This window comes from Natator depressus, chromosome 8 (genome assembly GCF_965152275.1).
Source record: "Natator depressus isolate rNatDep1 chromosome 8, rNatDep2.hap1, whole genome shotgun sequence".
In the NCBI taxonomy this organism is placed as follows: domain Eukaryota; kingdom Metazoa; phylum Chordata; order Testudines; family Cheloniidae; genus Natator; species Natator depressus.
In genome coordinates, this window is record NC_134241.1 from 88,700,800 (window position 1) to 88,722,426 (window position 21,627).

A 21,627-nucleotide genomic window follows, 5' to 3' on the forward strand; every position below is an offset into this window, starting at 1 on the left:
CACTGTACTTTACCCACTCTCCAGCCTCTGATTACACCGCGTGTTAATACATTGCGGAAGAGCATCCTGTAGGCTAGGATCAATTGCTGTGAATGTCATCGGTTCCTGGTGGACTTCACAACTAGGATTCCTACATTGGGGAAAACAATTGAGATCATGTCACAAAAAAGAATTCCAATATAGCCAATCAAGAAAATTAAACTTTGCTAAGTACAATCCAACTGTTTAATCACTCTATTCTACCAGGCATTGTATATATGGTAGCATGAGAAAGTAGTCCATATTCAACGGTTATAACATGTAATACTCACAATAACAATGTTACTCGAGTTTTAGAGATACTTGTTCTCACCTGCTTTCTGCATTGGTGAGGTTGCCAGTACATTCATTGACCTCTAGAGGGCATTCACAAGGGCATTCACATTCATTTTGTTCCATTCTTTAGAAAAAAGAAAAAATGGCCAGTTGCATCGATATAAACTGAAGTCCAAATCCTAATCGCAGCATAGAGCCAGTGTTTCACATACCATGTACTGAAAAGACACCCGATTTGTAAGACTAAACTGGCTCTTTATTAAGAGAACTGTTTATTTACCAAGACGTTGAAACTTCAGCTAACATACTGGCCTCGTGTGCACTACTGCCTTCTCCACAATCTACCCTCCAGCAACCTGGGCTCTTCCCTCCAAGTTCCATGCAGGTTGCTACAGCTGAGTCATTAGGAACTCATAGTCAGGCTGAGCATTAGGAACTCAGCTGGGAGAAAGGAACCCTCCCACCCCCAGGTGGAACAATTCCTCTGGCTCCTATTCTGACTTGCAGATAAGGGGCATACCCCCAATGGGCCTGTGGAGCTACTAGCCCTCTCCTTGCCACATTTCCCAAGCCCCTGAATGTGAAGCAGCAGAGAAATCTCTTCTTCCTCCTTCACCCCATACCTCTTCAGGGTGGTCCCACCCAGAGCTCCTTCCCTCCTGTGCAGCTGTATAACGTTTTTATTGTATTTGCAGGGGCAGGGTGTGAAGGCAATAAGCTTGGCACCTATGTGACAACCCATCATATTCCACACCCAAAGGCAAGTGTTAATGGGCTGTAAAGAAGGTCTTGTCTCTGCAGACACTCAGACCTGGGAATAACTTTGCCCCAGATGAGCACTCCCATTCGCAAGCTAAGTGATTCACATGCCTGAGCGTTAAACAAAAGGGAGCACTGGCAAAAGCCAAGGAACAGAGGGGAAAATGCCTTAAACTCCCACAAAGCTTATATGACCATTTTTTTTTTAAACTACTGTGCACCATGAAAGAGAACCTGATAAATCTGCAAACCCTTATAAAAAAGGATAATAACCCTACTCATTACAAATAAAGTACATTTTATTTATGCAGGTACAATATTTGTTTTGTTCTGACACAGGAGTTGCACCGTACACGTTAGCTTAGCCTACAGAACGACCAGTGCTCTCAGTCTTCATTTGAAATAACATAAAAACCAATACCTGCACTTGCCAATTCATTTCAAATCACTCTCTTACCTGTGACAGTTCAGACAGAGCCTGTCTACCATACTGCAGGCACAGAAAGCAAGAGAGTCACAGGTTTCATTGACTATTCCAACAAAGGCATTGGTTCCAGGTATTCTTGTCAGTCTGTATTTAGAACAGTGGCTGCCATGCACAAGGTTTGTCAGATCACCCTAGGGAAAAGCAAGGCACGTCGGAGATGTAGCAGGAAACATGCTACCTAGTGCGTTAAAACCTTTCCCCCGCCCCAAGCACATTTATAGAACCATAAGCTGAAGCAAAATCTATGAGGGAACATGAACGTAGCATGCCTTTTCTTCAGATAACAGGCATACAGATTAACTCATCAGCCTGTTCGGGAGATGAGCAAAACTGAGCCAGGTACTGGATGACAAAGCACTTTTTGAAAGATTAACAACATTTGTTTATCATATAACATTATGATGTGCCATAATGGTTTCCAGTTTAGTATCCTGCCTGACAGCAGACAATACCTCATTCAAATAAATCTCTCCTCCCTTTCCTTCCCTATCATACCAATCAAGGATGTGCACGGGGTGGGAGGGGAGGGGGGCCCCAAGCAGGGACATGGCTCCCCCTCCCCAATAGTGGTGGGAGCAGCCAGCTCCTCTGGCCCCCGGGGCCGCGGCGGGAGCAGCCAGCTCCTCTGGCCCCCGGGGCCGCGGCGGGAGCAGCCAGCTCCTCTGGCCCCCGGGGCCGCGGCGGGAGCAGCCAGCTCCTCTGGCCCCCGGGGCCGCGGCGGAGGCAGAGAACGGGGCTGCCACAAAAGCAGTGAAATTTAAATTCCTGCAATGTCCCTGATGCCAATTACCTGTTACCGTCACACAGAGATTCAGTTCTGGCTGGCAGGCACCATCACAAGTTGCTGATAACTTGCTGGCATATGTACTATAAAAATATACTTCAGCTGTGAACTATCTGAAAAGCCAAAGCATTCCTGTTTCTGACTCACACAATGCAATCTAAATCTGTCCTCGGCATTTTCCTTTACAACAAAACTCCTGCCCGCCCTCCCTCCATCTCCAACCCATTTTGCATTTCGACTGTAGGAAAAATGTTAAAATCTATCCTGTTCTAACATAGATCCATTTAACTTGCCGGAGCTTTCAGAAATTTTCTTGACACTTTTACTAATAATCCTAGAAAACTGCGTTTAAACAACAGCTTTCTCTCACAGAGCCTTGAGTTTTTGACATTATTCCGCAGTGATCTTGTAAGGATGGATTTGTGACACAGTAGTCAGTACACTCTGCACAACAACATATGGCTGTCATGAATGTTATACAGACAAGGCGGGTGAGGTAATCTCTTTTATTGCACCAACTTCTGTGGGTGAAAGAGAAACACTTTCGAGCCCCACAGAACCCAGTGTGTCTCTTTCACCCACAGAAGTTTGTCCAATAAAAGAGATTACCTCACCCACCACCTTGTCTCTCTAATATCCTGGAACCAACACAGCAACAACAATACTGCAAACAAGAATATTAGATTACAGTCTGTTTGCAAGATAAAGAACAGGGGGAAGCTCTATATGAGACAGCGTCACCAGTCTTTACTTGAGATTTTTAGAAGACTTCAATTTGACAAATTATACTAAGTGCATGTTGATATATTTTCTACTTTGTTACCTAATAGCTTCTATCTAGCTAATAGTGTAAAAGGCTCCAAATGAGAAGGGTAGGAGTAAAGAGGAAGACCCCATCTGTGCACACTAGGGTGTGACAACAGAGAGGGTTGGTGACTGGACATAAGGAGCTTGGATCCACTGCAGAAGAATCCAAACCAACATTTTAAAAAAAACCCTTAATAAAAAAAGATAGGGAAGAGAACGTCTCAGCTCTCACTTCTGGGCTAGACTATGTAACGTTTGGCAAATACTCACATTCATAATCCCTGGCACCACTCATGTGACCACAGTTTGTACAATCTAGCCCACTGATTTTATGTTTCTACAGTGCCACCATGTGCTGCCCTTCACAAAGAGTTGGTTTGGGGTCTCTTTTTGCTGTTCCTGGTGATCAACATTGATTGACCTGTGCATCAGTCAAAGTAAATCCAACCCAACCAAAATACATTCAGAAAGTAAAACAAGAAAACAAACAACACTTACCACTAGGCTAGTGTTAAATTTATAAAACCTCTGAACTGTTCTGTCACTGAAACTGTTGCAGAGGTTTTTCTTCACAAAGTTTGGGTGGTTTAGAATGTCATTCGCTACCAAGGGTTCCTGAGAAGACAAGAAGAGAATTTTACCTTAAAAAAAAAAGAAAAAAAAGCATAAAAAGTGACTTCAGTACATTCCGTAATCTTTCAAAAAAGGGGGAAAAAAAGAAGAAAAAAAAGAGGATTTAGCCATACCTTGTGTGTAATATGCTGCTGTTCAACTGGAGCATGACCTTTAGGATCAATGAGAGTTGGGTGTGCCACGAGATACCCTCTATCCTCCATAATAAAGCACCTGCCCAAGATAAAGGAAATGCATTATTCATGAAGTGTCTTTATGTTTTAAGGAAATGGGTAGGTTAAATATGGCTGTAAAAAGAAACTTTAACAAAAAACTCTGGGCAATAAAAAAAAAAGTCAGTTAAAAATTCAATGGAAATAGTTTTTAAAAGAACATATCAATATTTCCCTGAAGTTTACAAACCAACCAGTATTGCAACAATATACTAATACTTGAGAATCTCAAGGTGGAATTGACTGGACACAGAAATAAGACCACTTGTTTTATTTCCATTGTCTAATTTGAGAGGAATGCACAAAGTAAACCAATAGCATAAATAGTGAAAAAACAGATTTTAGAAGTTTTAACAGCTTAACCTGAAATGCTACCAGTAACAAATGTAAGCACTCTCCTACAATTTTCCACCAGACATTGTCCCTTTAAAGTACTGTCAAGCTTTTAGTTTCATTTTAATGGGGAGAGTCACCTCCACTTAATATTCTTATGAAAACGTGAATCTCCATTAAACTCCAAATTCACACACCACTTCCCTTCCTATTCCCAGCTCTTCCAGAGTGACTTTGGGGAAAGCATGCAATCTGTGCCTTTGCCCCTCCATCTGTAAAATGGGGTGTTGGGAAGCATCGTTCTATAACATTCATAAAGTGCTTTGAGGTCCTCTTATAAAAGGGCTTACAGAAAGACAAATATCTTATTTTCCTTCTCTCCTATGTCCCTTTCCTGTCACCCTCTTTTTCCCCAGCCACTGTTGTGTTGTCAAACCCTTTTCTCACAGTTTCCTTCCCTCTCTGGCTCTGCAGCGGCTAAGCCTCCTTCTCCTTGCAAGGCCTTTCCATCTCTGGCAGTCCCTCTGCACAGCACGCCTGCCTCCCTTCCTCCTTCTGTTACCATAGACACAGAAAGCAGTGCTACAGGGGAAGGCAAAGGAGCAGGCATCCTAGAGAGAGGGCTTAGTCTGTGCAAAGATCAAGAGAACGTGTGGCCACAGAAAGGAAACTGAAAGAGGTTAATGTAGGCAGCTTAATGCTCCTGAAGAACTCAGCAGGAGTAGAGCTAAAGTCCCCCAGCTTAAGGGTAGCTTTGGTTGGGTCCTGCAGCTGTGCATGCATCCCCGCCTCCTGCCTGGGGCTATGAGAAACTGCAGGAGCTGCTTTACAAGTGTACAATTCCCACAACTGCGTGTACAGTGTAAAGTCCTGACTGTATCACCTAAACGTAAAAAAACCCCACATACATAATTTTAAAGGTAACCTGCACAAAAAAAATAGATAGGCTTGTACCCTTCACAATATAAGAAGGAGGCGTGAAAAGTTAACAGAATTTTTTTCCTACCCAACTTTTGTTTTTACATGAGAAATTCAGCTCTTGTCTGCTGTTTTTCCTGGAAGATGTTATAGACAACTGGCGAACTAGTAGACTTATGATCAAATATACCATGGGATGAATCCTGATTGATTGGAGATGGGAAATTATTTTTATTCAGACTGTTCAGTCTGACTGTTTTGGGTTGGGGTGTTTTTTTTTGGTCTGGCTTTGAAGACACCAATTTAAAATCAAATGCCTGACAAACACTTGGAAGATATGCTCTTAAAAAAACCAAAACAGGTTCAACACCACAGCGCTTTCCAGGGCTGAGAGCACCCAATTCTGTGTCCTGTGATGGAGAGTTACAGCAAAGTACTTAATCCAAGACTTGATATTCATGATATTGTAAAGTTGAAAAAAGAATGAAGCACCTAGACAAAAACAAAAGTGGAAAAAAAACAAAACAAAAAACCCCAAGCCAAAATCCCTGACAGGCCTTTTTTATACATCACAAAAGCATAAAAAAAAGTCACATATACATTTTTACCTTAATTCAAGGTCTCCTTGAAGCATTCCAAAAATACTTTATCAAGCTACTCTATCCATAATATAGAGGATTTTCGCTGTGTGAGTCTTCAGTGGAAGGCCAAGGGGAAAATGAAACATTCAGACATGCGTAGGCCACACCAAGTTAAAATTATGCACCAAAGAGGAGACCAAGCATGTTACACTACATTTGTAGTATTACTTATTTGATGTGACAACTTAAACAAAATAGTTCTTAATATTTATGCTTCAAATCAATTAAGCGGATTGTGTGATTTTCATATGTAAACAAACTTTGTTCTTTCATACTGTCAGTGTCACCAGTTAAGTATCTAAAAATACTCCAGGATAAGAACGAGTAACGGAATGAATGGAAGCTGTGTTCATCTTATAATGGATTTATGGGCATTTGTATTAAGCCTGAATAATACAAATAAGAATGAATTATTTCCCCTTTTTATACTTTATTGATTGTTCATATATGTTCAATGTCTGATATCAAGAGTCCACATTGTCCTGATGAAGATAATGACTGCAGATTGCAATACAGAAGGTGAGCCAGAGCAAGGAACAGAATGTTTGAAGATATACCACATGAAAGGGAAGACTAATTTAACTCAGTAACCCAAAGGTGTACCTTATTTTGTTGCCTCCATCTTGGTTGCAAACTGGTAGCAAGTCCATTAGAACCTTATAGAAGTACCTTAGAGTAAAGTCAATGCCCATCACAGCCACAGAATGTCCTGAAGACATTTGTGCACTAAAAAGAAAAAGAGAAGCAGGTTTGAGAACTATATGAATAACTAAGCATTCAAAATACTTTAGATTGCTGAGTTTGATATGAAGTAAATACAGACAGGCATCCAACCCCCGCACCATGTAAATGACATCCACCCAGGCTCAGACCTGCACTCAGTTAAGAAGTGTAGCTCATGCCCCATCAGGCTTATCTAGCTTAGGATAAAAGGTATTTTAAAAACACATTTGCTGAAATGTTTTAACGAACATATTTTGAAACCCACTGTGAACAGGACAGTTGTATCTTAACATGCAATTGGTGGTCGAGGTGAACAAAATGCCCCCACCTAGGTTTTACTTTTACCAGCTAACGCGTTAAACCTGGAGTATTTCTCACAATGGAACACGATCATGGCTGAGTGCTGAAGAAACCCAAAGTTATGTCCCTGCATTTTAGCTCATTTATATGCAGCCCACCCAGTATTTGCATAGTGATTCAGCTTGTATCCCTTGCATAGCAGAAAGCACAGTAAGGACCGGAGTCCTTCTTCCAGATGTTTCGCTTGAACACATCACTTGCACTCTTTCTATAGCAAGTCTGTAGAGAAGAAGAAAGCCTCAGATACCAGAAAGACTCATTTTCCACTGCATTCCCTTATGCCATATGATCTGGTCTTCATTACGCCAGAGTGATTCTTTACTGGAAAGTGAGATGAAAGGCTCAAACGTGGTGAAGTGATCTAAGCAGGTAATTTAAGGGGCCAACAGATATTCACTTTCATTACACATATAATAATGTAAGTTAGGGTTAAAAATACCCTAAACAAAAAAGAAAACATCTCCTTCCCCCACTCCCCGGCATCACCACAGTTCCCAGCCCCCTTACTCTCAGCACCAATTACAGAGCAATACACCTGCTTCCTGGGGGAGGATGCTGCTTAAAGAATCTTTTCAGCTTCTCGGGAACTGAGTGGCCTGCAGACCTTCTGCTTATTATAATTTTTATGGCTTTTTACTCACCCTCCTACTATGCCAAAGGGAGCATGAAGCCCCTCTTCAGATTATGTGAAACATCCACGGGGGGAGGGGAGGAAGGGGATTTGTTTTTATTCTTAATCCAAAGCTTTGTCTTTATTATTTATCTAGTTTAAACTCTTTAAAGTGTAATCTTCTCTAGCAAAAAGAGAGGTTGCCCCCTTCTGGTCACAATGTTTATTACTTCAAATAGATTGGAAGTTACAAAGCAGAGAGCAAAACACAAGACGACACCATATTCCACGTTTTTTTTTAAAACCGTTTTCTGCAGTTCTTCAGAACCGCCTTTCTGCCTAGGACAGTTCACACCTCTGGCTTTTACGCCACTGAGGTGTGTGACTACAAAGTTACAAAGTGTGACTTCAAAGTTAGCTGGCAAAAAAAGGGTTCATGTAAAAGCACATTAGGGGCTAAAAATATAGTTAATACTATACTAAACGCTCCTTGCGGACAAAGACTGTCATGTTTAACATCCTATCAAGCTCATCATGGTTAACCCTGGAGTGAGTCCTAGCTGACATGTAGATAGACATATACTGAGGGCTAGATTGCATTGAAAATCATGTTAGTTAACGTGTTCTGCCACAATATAATTTTCCAGCATAGGGAAACTGCACTTGGACAGAGATTCATGAAAATTCACATTCAGGAATAAAGCAGGATCTTCAGTTTTTGTGGATGATTAAGACCTGCAGCAGCAGCTGCTGCGAATTATAGTACCCTGTCCATATGTGGAGGTCTGCTGGTGTCCCCATTTTGCTCAGCAGCTCAAGAATACATATGGTTACCTTAGCAACTGACACATCAAAGACCTACAAAACACAATCTTAGAGCGCATATGCCAAAGTATGCTTCACAACAGTGCTGGAAAGCTCTCCTATTCCTCAATCATTTGCTTTTATTTCCCCACCCGTGCTGTTTTCTCCATTAACTATGCAGTACTCCAAAGAGTGCTCGTGGCCAGAGACTGGTGGCCGGTTAGAAAGTTCACAGCAAAACAACATGCTTTCTTAGGGTTCTGGTTTGTTTAGAGAGTTCTTGTTCCACTAAAAGAGCCCAAACCAGCAAAGTCTCCAGTGACATTCCCTTTAATGGTTAAGAGCCTGTGAAACTCCAAAACAAAACAACAAACAGGACATCACTTGTGTTTCCAAAGCTCCCTGCCTTGGCAAATCCTGTCTTTCTTTCTCAGGAGAGTAGCCTAGACGTTCCCTGTAAACTTCCCTGAGCCCAGCCTCTTCTAGATAGGACACCAACTTCTTCTTCTTCTCACCTCCACCCTCTGCCAGGATTTAACCCCCAAACCCCTATGGTGCTGTCTGGCTTGGCAGGGCCTCCTCCTAGGAGCACCACAAGGGCGTGACAGGAAGGAGGGACCCCCTTCTTTGGGGTACTGTATACCCCAGAGGTTCCCAAACTGTGGGGTATGCCCCCCTATGGGGGGGGTGCAGAGGAAAATGTTGGGGGGGAGCACAGCAGGGCGCAGGCCAGCCCCCATGGGTGGCAGGAAGGGAGTGCCACCCTGCCCTGTTCTGCTCTTAACTCTGATCCAGCCCCACCCCCAGCCATGGCCCTGGCTCCTGGCCTCACACCCAGACCTGGCGCCGCACCCAGCCCTTGTGCTGCTCCTGGTCACAGATCCACCCTCAGCCCGCTTACCCCTGTCCACATCTCCCCGGCCCTGGGAGCCACAGCCCCGCTTCCGGCCCTGGCTCCCGGACAGGGTGTTAAGGGGTGTGTGACCCTGAAAAGTTTGGCGACTACTGCTGTATACCCACTCACCAGAGATTATATTAATGCCTGTTTCCCTTCTAAGCACCCTATATATTGATGGGAGAATAGACCTATTTAATGTAATGCTATTTTGAAACTTTTTAAAAGAATTTCATCTGTGAAGATAGAATAAAAAACGTCAGTGCCTAGATACAGCAGCCAGTGGAACGGGACAGCTGGCCTCACGATGCAGCGGGGGCTTCTGTGCCAATATTCCAGATGCTGACCATCTGATGATTTTTCACACAAATAAAAAGCAGATCAATCAGTTCTAGTGGATTAAAGAAACCTGTCTGTGCTATGACTCCACCCATCTAAAAGAAAGCTGGCCTAATGAAGTGATCAGTGCATATATTGTGGAACAACATGAGCACGAGGTCCATAATTTCAGTCAATCCTAAAACTGTTCCCTGCACAAAACTGAGCCCGTACAAAAATTGTGCCTTTAGTTTTGTGAGGGCAAAAATCCTCAAACATGAGAGCATATCTATTTACATGTGCAAGTCAGGTAGACATCACAGAACACAGTTAGAGGATGTAAAGACCGGTTTGCATTCTCAAAAATGTTACTAGTGGCACTTTAGAGGATGGTTTTGCTAATTTAGCTCTTGAAGCTTTTTGTCCATAGCTATATTTTACCTAAAAATCCCTTTGGACATATCAAGCATATAGTCTTTTAATAAATACATTAAATTAAATCTGTTCTTATCTTAAAAAATTTCAGGGAGACAGGATTCCAGCGTAATACAATCATATTTGGTTCTATATAACAAGAAGGAGAACCATAATGTCCTGAAGATGGTCCCCCTCTCCCCCTGTAAAAGCCATACAAAAGGCTATTCTAATATATTCTGTATTAGAAAAAAAATTATTTTGTGCATGGATTGTCTTTTTCACAATCTTTGGAAGCAAATACTACGCCATATATAACAGGAACAAGAGAGAAGCAGTCAGTTCATGGATGTATTCTGATGACATCAAACATCAATAGAAGAAGAAGAAATAGAAGAAATTCAAGTATTGTGCACTGGCAAGGGATGAACAAGATGATCACACTGGCTGAGAGCATGGAAGAAGTTAAGAGGCACAATCAAGTGAAAAATTATATTTGAAAGAGGAAATTAACTGCTATTATTAATGACAATTTAGATTATTACAATGAAAACATCTTACTTCTCACTGCTGCTGCTTAGGGGTATTTCATTCAGCTTGGACAATAAAAATTTACTGATCTGTTTCACTTTTGTTTATAGGTCTCTTTGCAATTTTGGTTCCTGGTAACAGAATGCTGTAATATTTGGTCCCAAACACAGTAGGAACCGTTTTAATCTGAATAGCTGTTTCTAAAGAAAACATTAAGCCCTTGGGAATGTTTTTTTAAACACAAAACCTAATTTGGGGGCTTAACTCACGGGACAATATCCTTTTGATCAAGCAATACTTGGAGCCTCAATGACAGCTATATAAGTCTCCCTAAAATGATCTGAACCGTCTCTTATTAAACAAAACAGAAGAAAAAATAAAAAATGTACATATCACCACAAAGAGCCAGTACATTTTCATCCTCAGAGAAGAAGCTCTTATTCTCTTAAATGATTCCCTATGTGAAAGCTCCACATAGTTACATAGCCCTGACTGATGCTCCTGCCAAGAAAGATGGACAGATGTTTTTTGGCTGTGGGAAAGATCAAACAAAGTCTACATATTTCTGAAGAAAAACTAAAAGCAGCCCTAAATATTTTAGTGTTTAGAAACAGCACTGCCACTAATGTCCCCAACTCAGAGCTGGCCATGCGAACTATTTAGCAGAGCAATGCTAGAAACCAAGTTCTTCCTGCTGGGATGTTAGTTGGAGTGTGCATAGCAGACAGCTCGCCAATAAAAACGCTGGAAAATATTCTTCATACAAACCAAACTGAGTGGCTAATATTTATCTCTGAAATATTACAGTGTCTCTAGCAGGAATATTAAGAAGGTGTTCAATATGAAGAGAGCTACAGAAGTGAAAACTGAACTCTTCAAAGATTGTATGCCCTAATTTGATGGAATCTTATCATTTGGTTGAATATCTGGCCTGAAGACAAATTATTTTAAATCATCTGATCTTTGAATCACAAAGGATCCTTTCAAATATTGAAGTGGTTTTATATATAAAGACCTCACCCCTCTCCTCAGAGTCTCTTGACAGTAATGACAGAAGACATGCAGCAATGAATATCAACTCCAGAAACGGAGTGAAACACACTGAACGTTTTCTTAAAATGAGAGGGCCTACATTAACTTTTTTTTTTTTTTTTTAAAGTCATAGAAGAATCAGCAATACACAAAATGTTTCTTCCTACATCAGGACGGTGTTTATAGCTATGGGTGGTGTGTTGTTCCAGAAGTGGGGATGGATCTTTTGTTTTGATTTGGTTCCTGTCTGTGCATGTAGAGGCTGGCATGTACAGTTTCTTCCCATATAAACAAGTACATTTTTGGACATTCTTACACAAAATGGCTAAGCTCTAGGTTTTGAATAGCACAGGCGAGGGGCTTTCAAAATTTCATATAGAGAAATTCAGGGTATGTCTACACTGCAATGTAAGCCCAGATTTAGTAGAGCTTGAGTTAGCAGACTCTGCTTTTGTTAACCTAGAGCTTGAGCGTCTACACGCATTTGAAACCCCAGGTTAGGAATTGCTGAACCTTGGGTCCCAACCTTGGGCTCCAGCATCCACACTGCATGAGGTAGGACGGAGTCCAGCCACTCATATCCCAGACTTCCTAGCACCCTCCCAAAATGTGGCAGCTCTAGCCCTTTGTTTGTGGTGCAGTGTAGGAAAACTTGACGGTCTAGAAGACAAAGAAAGTCAGCCTATGGGACTGTGGGTATTTTTGGCAGACTCCCAGAGTACGAGTCTAGTGGGGCCGAGTCTGTACTGCAAAGCAACAGGGTTTGACTGCCGAGTCCCAGCTTGACTCAGACCTTCCATCCCCATGGGGTCCTGGGTCAGCAGAATGTGTGTGTAGATGGAAGGGGGATAAGGTGTTAGCCTGAAGGGGGATTAGTCTGAGTTTGATATACCCTCAGAGTGTCTTATGGCCCTACCTTCTCCATTTGCAAGTGTGCAAATTACCTCCCCTCCCATTCAACACCATGCAACGTCACTATGGCCAATACAGCAATTACTTACATGGAACAGTAATTTCAGGAAACTAAGGAAAAAGTTGATCAGTCTATTTGGCTATCTTGTCTTCCTCTCCTATCTGTTCTGTCCCCATCTCCCCCCCGGTTCCTGCTGCCCTTCTCTTCTCCCATTGCACAGGCCGTCCTGCTCCTCCTCCAGACCCCCCGTTTGGGTACTGCCAGCACAGACCCAAAGCAGCCAACTGATGTGCACAACATTGCTCCCACTGGTACCCATAAGACAGACCTGAGTAAGGCCATATTGTAAGTAAATAACTCAAGCTACAAGGATCTGAAAATATACGGGAATTGAAGGAACGAATGGAATAGGAGAACGTTCTCGTTTTAGAAAAACAACTAGCCGTGTTAGATGAAAAGCAAATTAGAAGAGCAGGAGCTTCCAAAGGGGCTGCACAAATTATGCTCCCAGATAGTGTATATGAAGGGGCTGACAGCTGATAGTGCAACATGCTAAAAAGTTCAGGGGGACACAGATATAATCTCCCAACATACATATCGCAGTTTAAAATTTGTATGAAATCTGGCTGCTCTATTTCCTTTGACCCACAATATAGTCCATGACCGATATGCCATGACATTCACTATGAAAACTAACATAGCTGCTCTCATGCATAGAGCATAATATTGTGGCTAGCCATGCACTGGCACACAGGCAGCCAAGGAGGTTAGTGCAAGCTACCTTCCCCTAACTTCCTTGCTTTCCTGATTAAGGGTGAAAACCTGCACACAGCCCAGTGAGTGCAAGGGCTATAGAGGTCTCTCACCACCAGTGGCACCAGACTCCTCAAAATGGGAACAATGGTGTAGGGAACTGGCTGTGTGCAGAGTGGAGTTTATACTGCACCATTTCCTAAGGGCGTTGCATGCTTCCCCTGTGTTCTAGGAGGCATTGTGCCAGGGCTGCACCACACACAGTGAAACTGCTGGCTGATAACCACAGTCTGGCTCAATGTTAATTTTTCTTTATTAGACCTTATTAAGAGAAGAATGTTGTCTCCAGGAAATTAAAAATGGTATGCTGGGACATACATGGCATATACTTGGTTGTGTTGTGCAGAGGAGGGGATGGGAAAAGAAGAGGGCAATAAGGGGAGGTTATTAATATAGAAAAGAGAGAGAGTGTGTGTAAGTGACCAACTGAGAAAGTGTGCATTTCTTAAGACTACACTGGAAAAAACAGATCTAACAAGAGTACCACCTGGAGCAGGGGTTGGTAACCTTTGGCACACAGCCCATGAGGGTAATCCGCTGGCAGGCCACGAGACGTTTTGTTTATGTTGACCATCCGCAGGCACGGCCCCCCACTGCTCCCAGTGGCTGCGGTTCGCCATTCCCGGCCAATGGGAGCTGCGGGGAGCGGCACAGGATGCTTCCTGTTCCCGGCCTGCTGCTTCCCGTAGCTCCCATTGGCCGGGAACGGCGAACCGGGGCCACTGGGAGCAGTGGGGGGCCGTGCCTGCGGATGGTCAACATAAACAAAACGTCTCGTGGCCCGCCAGCAGATTACCCCGATGGGCTGCATGCTGAAGGCTGCTGACCCCTGACTTAGAGAAAGAACACACATGAAACAAGATAAAGCTTCTCCTTTAAGTAGAGGGGGAAGGACGTAATCAAACATACACAGAAGAAGTTTAACTAGAAGATGGGCTTATTTTCTAAAAATTCTCATCAAAAAGCTAGTGGCATAACACAAGGGGTGGGGGGAATAGGGTATACACCAAAGTCCTTGACTCAAGGGGCATTTTTTTCATGTCTACATTTTATGTATATCAAAACTCTACTCCAATTCACCCATAATCACATTCAGGCACAACAAACCTTGTAACTCAAGTTTTGATAAACCTCCAAAATCTGTGCAATTCTCCCCCAGAATGGATTTTCCAAAAACAGAGCTTCAATTGGATGTTTCCCCTGCATCTGTATATGTTCTTTCCATTTTACTGAAGGCTCTTTTGGGACAAGCATTGTGCCTGCTCCCATTGGGAAGCACCTGGCCTATTGCGGCTCTAGCAAAAATAATTAATCACAGATAACAACGTCTTTACAAGTCAATTTCCAGATTTTTGGATTGATCAAATATTCAAAATGAAATTTTACCTTGAAGAATGAACAGTGTGGCTGATTGTAACAACATAGCCAGCTCCTCCAACATCTAAATAGGGACCGGTGAAAGTTATTAGCCCCGGATTAGCCACTGCATGTAAGTACCTAGTAAAGACCAAAACAAGCGTTATTTATGAACGAAAACCAGTCATTTTGAATGTAAAAAACGAGGCTTACACAAGTATTTAACTGAATGCCCTGTAAGCAGCACTACTGAAGTCAAAGAGACTGCTCACCATGTTGGACGGTAAGTAGGAGTTTTTATGTAAGCAGGATCAGGGCCCGAAACAGGCTAACTCCGTAGGATAATGTTACTCAACATGAAAAATCATCCTACATTTTTCTATACAAACCCATTTCACTGTATCACATTAAAGTAAAGTAAAATATTTAGATTATTTAAATCAAATCTTATTCTGAACAATGTTTGATTTAAAAACCAACTGGGTCATACATCCTTGAACAAAGTGTGGTTAAATTCACTTTGTAGAAAATGCAGGCGGAAAGGAGAAAGTATTCTTTTATACAAACAAAACTCACATGTGCAAACTTAAAAAGCTGTAAGAAAATGAATATTACATATTATTAATTTGAAGGGTTACTGCCACCTAAAATAACTCACACTTGCATCAGAATTTTTTTATCATCATTGTGACAAGTAACACCTCAAGGTTCTCTAACTGTAAGAGGTGAAAGTAAAACTCTCTCTTTTTCCAATTTATTTACTTTGCACAGTTGACATCACTTTGAGCAGAGACAATTTCACTGTTGTCTGCTTTATACATTTTTCACACGTCCCTGCGGCCCACTGCTTCCCGCAGCTCTCATTGGCTGGGAACGGCGAACCGTGGCCACTGGGAACTGCGGGAGGCCATGCCTGCGGACAGTCACGGTCAGCAAGATGTCTCGTGGTCTGCCATCAAATTACCCTGATGGGCCGTAGGTTGCCAACCACTGCTGTATACAGTTCATTTATAGTGTGAGCTCCACAAAGCCATCTAATTGCGTGAAGAGAAAAATTACAGCAAAAATCTTAAATTTATGTTCAGTATTTTGACTACAAAAATGTAAATGATTGAACACTGGAACAGAAAAAGACCAAAAGAAAGGTGAGTACTCCCAGTCCAGAACTATGGTCATTATTTTTCAGGGGAAATGTGGGGCAGTGGAGCTGTGGAACAAGCAATGCCACCGGTGATTTAGAGCCGTGCTGATAGAGCCACAGGGTAGGAACCCTAAGTTTACTTATGTACCCCAGTCTCTAACTTGATTGTTCAGAGCATACTGCAGCACCACCTGGCTGGCTTCTTTTAACAAAGCATATGTTAAAACACACTCAAGAGCTCTCTCGTGTCAAATCTCATTTGTTATATATATTATATATAAATATTTTCCTACATCATATGTTAACTGCAGCTATTAATTATGCACTTAGCCAGAAAATTCCTATTTGGAAATACAGTAAGAAAATCCATCGCAAACAAAAAGTGCTGCATAAAGTATCAATAAGCAAAATTGGCATGAGGAGCTGAAATTAACACTGATAGATCCTGAAGGATGAATAAAGTAACAGCATGGACTTCAGTTTCATGTGTAAATATTTTTACTCTTATCCTGTACAAAGGGATAAGAAATAGAAACTATCACAATAAAGAGTTATGATTTACAGCAAATAAAAATTGGAGTAAAATTACTATTAAACACAATGTGTTTTACTGAGCATATCAATTATTTAATTATAAATGTATTTAACTATCCTTTACAAACATAGCCTTTCTACTAATCCTACATGAAATATTTTGCCCAGTTCAATATTATCACCCTGTAAGATTTCTGAAATCTTTGATAATGGGACCCTAAAACTCACCATTGTCTCCTAGTGGGATCAAATGCTTTGTCCATGAGAGAACCAGGATAAATTCTGAGCACCCCATTGGGCGTTGCTATGTAACGGCGGACAATGTAACTGTTCAAGCTACTCATTTCCATTTGTGTCATCCATTCATCTGTGACGTGACTGGTAGCCATTACTTCATTTCTGACAGAGAACTGCAAAACAAAGACAGACCTAGCAGGGCTCCTTTAAGACTTGCATGAAAAGATAATAAGCTGCTTGCAGGGTTTCCTAAAGACCTATCAGAGATAATCTAAACCCAATTACTTCTTTAAAATCTTCTCACACCAGATGGAGTTAGCAAATTCCAAGTAAGGAAAAAAGCTTATTATAATGAAATATTGTTATTATCTGCACAGCTTTTAACATTTGCTTTTCACTTCAGGTAAATATAAATACTACCCCATTTGTACATAAAACAAAGTTTTCTCATTTAAATGTATAAACACACAAAGGCATCCCCTGACCCAATGTTTACTACAGCACCGTTCTGCATATTGTTAATTCTAATTGCAGCTTGTAAACTTTCTTCCTGGGGAAAAGGGCCCCTCCTCCCACCCCTGTGGTCTCTGAGCCCCTTCCCCCTTCCAATTTCTCCACCACCCTTGAAGCCCTCATGTCAGAGCCCCCATCCACCCAGCTGAGGAGTGGACAGGATTCCCTTTCAACCTAGTTCACACTGCTTCTTCAAGTGAGAGGGCTTGCTGTTGTTCAACAGGGGTCACACTCATCCATCCCGAGGGCTGAGCACAGTGTCTCTGCAGCAAGAGAAGAAAATCCTAGTATTCTACATGCCCAACACTCCCATAGGCCAAGAGCCAACCCAAAGGACACATGTGAAATGGGGACCAGCATGGTGACCAATAAGGGTAGGACGGGGGAAGGGAGGGAGAAGAGGGATTTAAATAGCATACTTTAAGCCCAGGGTTAGCAATAAGACGAGTGTTGTCGCTGAGGTATGCTGTGTAGTGTTCCACCATCCGTTTGGTCTCAGGTTGGCTCAGATGTTCATACGGAGAAGAAAAACTACCTGCAGCCAGCATTACTGTGGGGCTTTCTGAAATAATGAAGTATTAGAGAATTAAAAACAAAGCATTATAAATCGGTATATAATACAGGCCATCCCATCACAGAACACCATCTGATGTAGTATCCTGTCTGAGACTATAGCCATATAATGAAGGTACAGTACTATAGTATGGATGGTAGGGAATCTCTTCCTGACACAAGCTGATCACCAGTTTTTGCCTTGAAACATGAGGATTATCATCCCAAATAATAACAGTAAGATTATAAGCGCAGATCACGTCCTCTTTTGTTTTGAAACCTACTTTTCGTTTGAAACTTTGGAACGTTACAATAAAATGTCTATTTCACAGTCGTATGAGCATGGCTTTGAACAGGCTGGCTACATGAACCTTTTTGTAAGGTAGAGAAGGTTTGAGTGTCTTGCTGTCGGTGGTGGTGGTTTCAGTTTCTTAAGGGAAACAAGCAGATCAGTAACAGCAGCCTCACTTCACTGCCTGTCTAGCCATTATCAGCTGACAGCGTTCTGCAGGCATTGCAGAAGAAGCAAGTCTTAAGGTGGGCTCTTGAGGAAGACAGGGTAGTGGCTTAATGGGGATTTTAGCCCTGGGACAAAAAGTTCAAACGTGCTGGTAAGAGAAACTGACGAAGGTGTGATGAAGGCTGACGTGGAGTGAAGGGATGGCTAATGACATGATAAAATAATATAAATAAGTTGTGAAGGTAAGCACAATATATGGAGAATGGGGAAGCTAATGATGAGACTCAAAGAACTTTGTGGAAGAAAACTGGGTTTAGGTGGGATTATGCAGACGCCACCTTGAAGAACAACTGTGACTTTCAGGTTATTAACACAGGGAGAGGCACAAAAAACACAAGTCTGCCAAAACGGTGGAGGGAGTTTGCTAATATGAACAAGGGGGCAAAAAGAGTGACTACAAGAGATGTACAGAATAGCCTGGGTGTATTGCTTCCACTGAGCAAGAAATGTGATATTTAAAAAGCAAAGCCAAAACAGAACATAATACAAAAAAATCACACAATGATAATGAAGGGGCTGGGATGCTGAGAAATTGTTTTTTTTCCCTTGAATATTTAATAAAGGGGAACCAGATAATGTTCATCTTATTGTTTTTCTCAGTGTGCAACTGTCTCCAGGGGAAGAAATTCCCAGCACCTTAGAGAGACAATACTTACACAATGGAAAGGTTCTCCATTTTCCCACACCGCTCCCAAAGCATGCCACTGCACATCTAGCAGCCTTATCTATCCGAGTCATCACTTAATAAACCTCTATTGTATTTCCTCATCAGCTTTCCAGACTTAACTGTCTGAATCAATTATATTTTCTCTCACACTGAGTCTCTCAACATTATTGGCGTGCATCGCTGGACTTTTTCCATTAATGTCATGTCTTTTCTAAGGTGAGACCATTATGTGGTTCCCTTTTATCAAAAGCGGGCATTATATTCAAGACAAGAACGTAGTGTTTTATATAATGACACAATAGTTTACATATCATCATCTAGTTCCTCTGTAATACAGTCCAACATCTTATTAGCTATTTTGAGCACCACCATACAATGAGCAGATGTCATTGCTGAGTTGTCTAACAATGATGCCTATCTGCTTTTTCATGAATAAACTAAACTATTCATGAACAGAGTAACTAAACTCCACGGAGAAATCAGAATTTTAATCTTCAAATGTGTAAGATTGCAAACCTTTCAAACTTGTATAAACCTCTAGATTCATCTTTCTTAAAAGGATTATAAAAAGTTCTCTCCTTTCTATATATTAAAACATGTATTATCATATAATTCTGAGGCCAAATCCCTCTGTCCATGACATCAATGCAAATACGGAACTGAATGGAGTTGATTACAAAGTTTGATACATAGAAAGATGTACTATTGAACTTGAAGTTTTTATGTAGGTTTAAGAGGTCTGGAAAATCTCACATTAAAAGATTTCAAAGAATATTAAAATTCTGACTTCCTCATGAGCTATATCTTCTGATTTCTTCATACAGATGGATATTAAATATTTATGTCTGTGAATAATTTGCATAAATCCAAAGTCAACAGCCCCTATATACCCCATTTTCTAAGAATTAAACTGTGCAACTCTCATTTCTTTTAGTGAGCACTTACTCACATAAGCAGTCCACGAATTGCAGTAGGAATACTCAGGTGACTAAGTGCCACAAATGTAAGGGCTGCACAGTTTAGCTATAATAAAAAAAAGTGAAGCAGTGAAAAAAGTGAAGCAGGATAGAAAATTTCCCTTGAAAGGTTTGTTTTTTTTAAATAAGAAACATTTTTACAAGGATTATAACTAAAGATGTTTTCTATTTTCCAACCAGCTCTACAAAAACATGCATGAGATAAAGATGAGTTGAGGGATTGCTGTACCTAAGGTCGCCAGCTGCTTGAAGTGCAGACAGGCACTGGGCTGACCCAATAGATCCAGTCGATGATACAGTAGCTTGCTGCTAGGGACAGTGTTCAGATTCTTGAGCTGTTTAACAGGTATTTCTGGCTGTATTACCACAACACAAAGAATGAAGGATGTGTCTTGGGCCTGAAAAACAAGGACTAAAAATTAAACTGAAAAAAAAGTTGGAGGTTTTATATAATTGATTTTCTATTTATCCCCCCTCCCTCCTTTTTTAATTCCTCAGTTTCTTTTACACTAGAAGGTGGCATCACCTTTCCCCATACTCCAGAGCAGCATATTCCCTACTCTCTCTGTGAAATTCATCACCTCTAGAAATTGCTGAATTTCCCCATACTCCAGGAGAAAGGTCCTGATCCTGCACAGATAACTTTTGTGGGGAGGCGCTGTATGGGTGCTGGGGCATACCCAAACCATTCTAAATGCAGGATTGAGGCCTTAGACTTTAGGGTTTCCAATGGCAACAATACAGTACACATAACTAAGGTATGTGCTTTGATCAATTATCTCAAGCAATTAAAGCCATTGAGTTATATACGTTAAAAAAAAAAGAAAGATTTCTTCAAAGTTGATGCTTCGCGCACACATTTTGGTTTTCACATTTTTTTTTTAAACATAATATCTAAATTCTGATGCTTTTGTGTGGATACTTCATGAAACTTCATTATGGGCAAGAGAGTTTCAGTTCACAAATGGAAACAGAATACAATGTACCTCTTTGTAACCTGTTTCCCATTTTGAAAAATGCAAATTAACAATAATACAAGGACATCATCATTATTCCTCCAATCCTGTGTTGGATGGATTACTCGCTTTGCTGGTTTGAACACATTCTAAGTGCATCAGGTTAGAAAAACTTGGCAGTAGTATTGCCAGACTCTAAGGCTGTCTGATATTTAATACAACCTTTCAACAAGGCAACACTAGCTCCAGGAACACACCTACATGAACTTCTGGTATGTGACGACAGATTTAATCTCTTAAAGCCGCTCAGCATAATCTCTTAGATTATATTTAAATTAATTTAGGGAAACGATACACCAGTACCTGCTAGGTTTGTTGACACAAAGCAATTAGCCAATTATTCTTGGTATTAGCAAAATTTGTCTGGATCATATCTAGTTGTAGATTTCATTTTATTCCCTTGGTCAAGATAAGTACCCAGATTTGTTCACAAAATAAACTGAAAAGTGAATGGGCTGCTAGAATCTTTTTTCCCCCTTGGAACTGGGTAAGATAAGAACAGCTCTTTTCTCTTCAAGTTAATGATGCTGGGCTGCCAAATCCTCCCATTAAATATGATCTGTCTAATGATTATAGCAGAATTAAAAGCTTCCATATAGCTTCCATTCCATTTTAATTGATTTTATTCTGTAAGAATCTAGCAATTATGAATTCATCTAGATTATGCATAGGAGTTTTTTGCTCCACTGAGGGTAGTATTTGGGAATATTTTGTTGTTTTAATTGGTGTTGAGAGATTTCTGCAAGGTATTGCATCTGACTTGAATGCAAAATATGTACTGGGGAAAACTAGACACAGCACTGAAAATAAAA

At 41.1% G+C, this 21,627-nt stretch overlaps 1 protein-coding gene across 1 annotated transcript in view; it reads right to left on the reverse strand.

Moving 5' to 3' along the window:
* Positions 1–21,627, reverse strand: part of CACHD1 (cache domain containing 1) — a 189,269-nt gene that overhangs the window by 13,208 nt on the left and 154,434 nt on the right. The window contains exons 13-22 of the mRNA XM_074961589.1: positions 20,029–20,197; positions 17,503–17,645; positions 16,562–16,743; positions 14,689–14,799; positions 6,493–6,615; positions 3,899–3,998; positions 3,651–3,767; positions 1,532–1,692; positions 353–439; positions 14–130 (exon numbers count right to left, since the gene is read on the reverse strand). Coding sequence (XP_074817690.1) covers positions 14–130; positions 353–439; positions 1,532–1,692; positions 3,651–3,767; positions 3,899–3,998; positions 6,493–6,615; positions 14,689–14,799; positions 16,562–16,743; positions 17,503–17,645; positions 20,029–20,197 — 1,310 coding nt within the window. The remainder of the gene's footprint in view (positions 1–13; positions 131–352; positions 440–1,531; positions 1,693–3,650; positions 3,768–3,898; positions 3,999–6,492; positions 6,616–14,688; positions 14,800–16,561; positions 16,744–17,502; positions 17,646–20,028; positions 20,198–21,627) is intronic.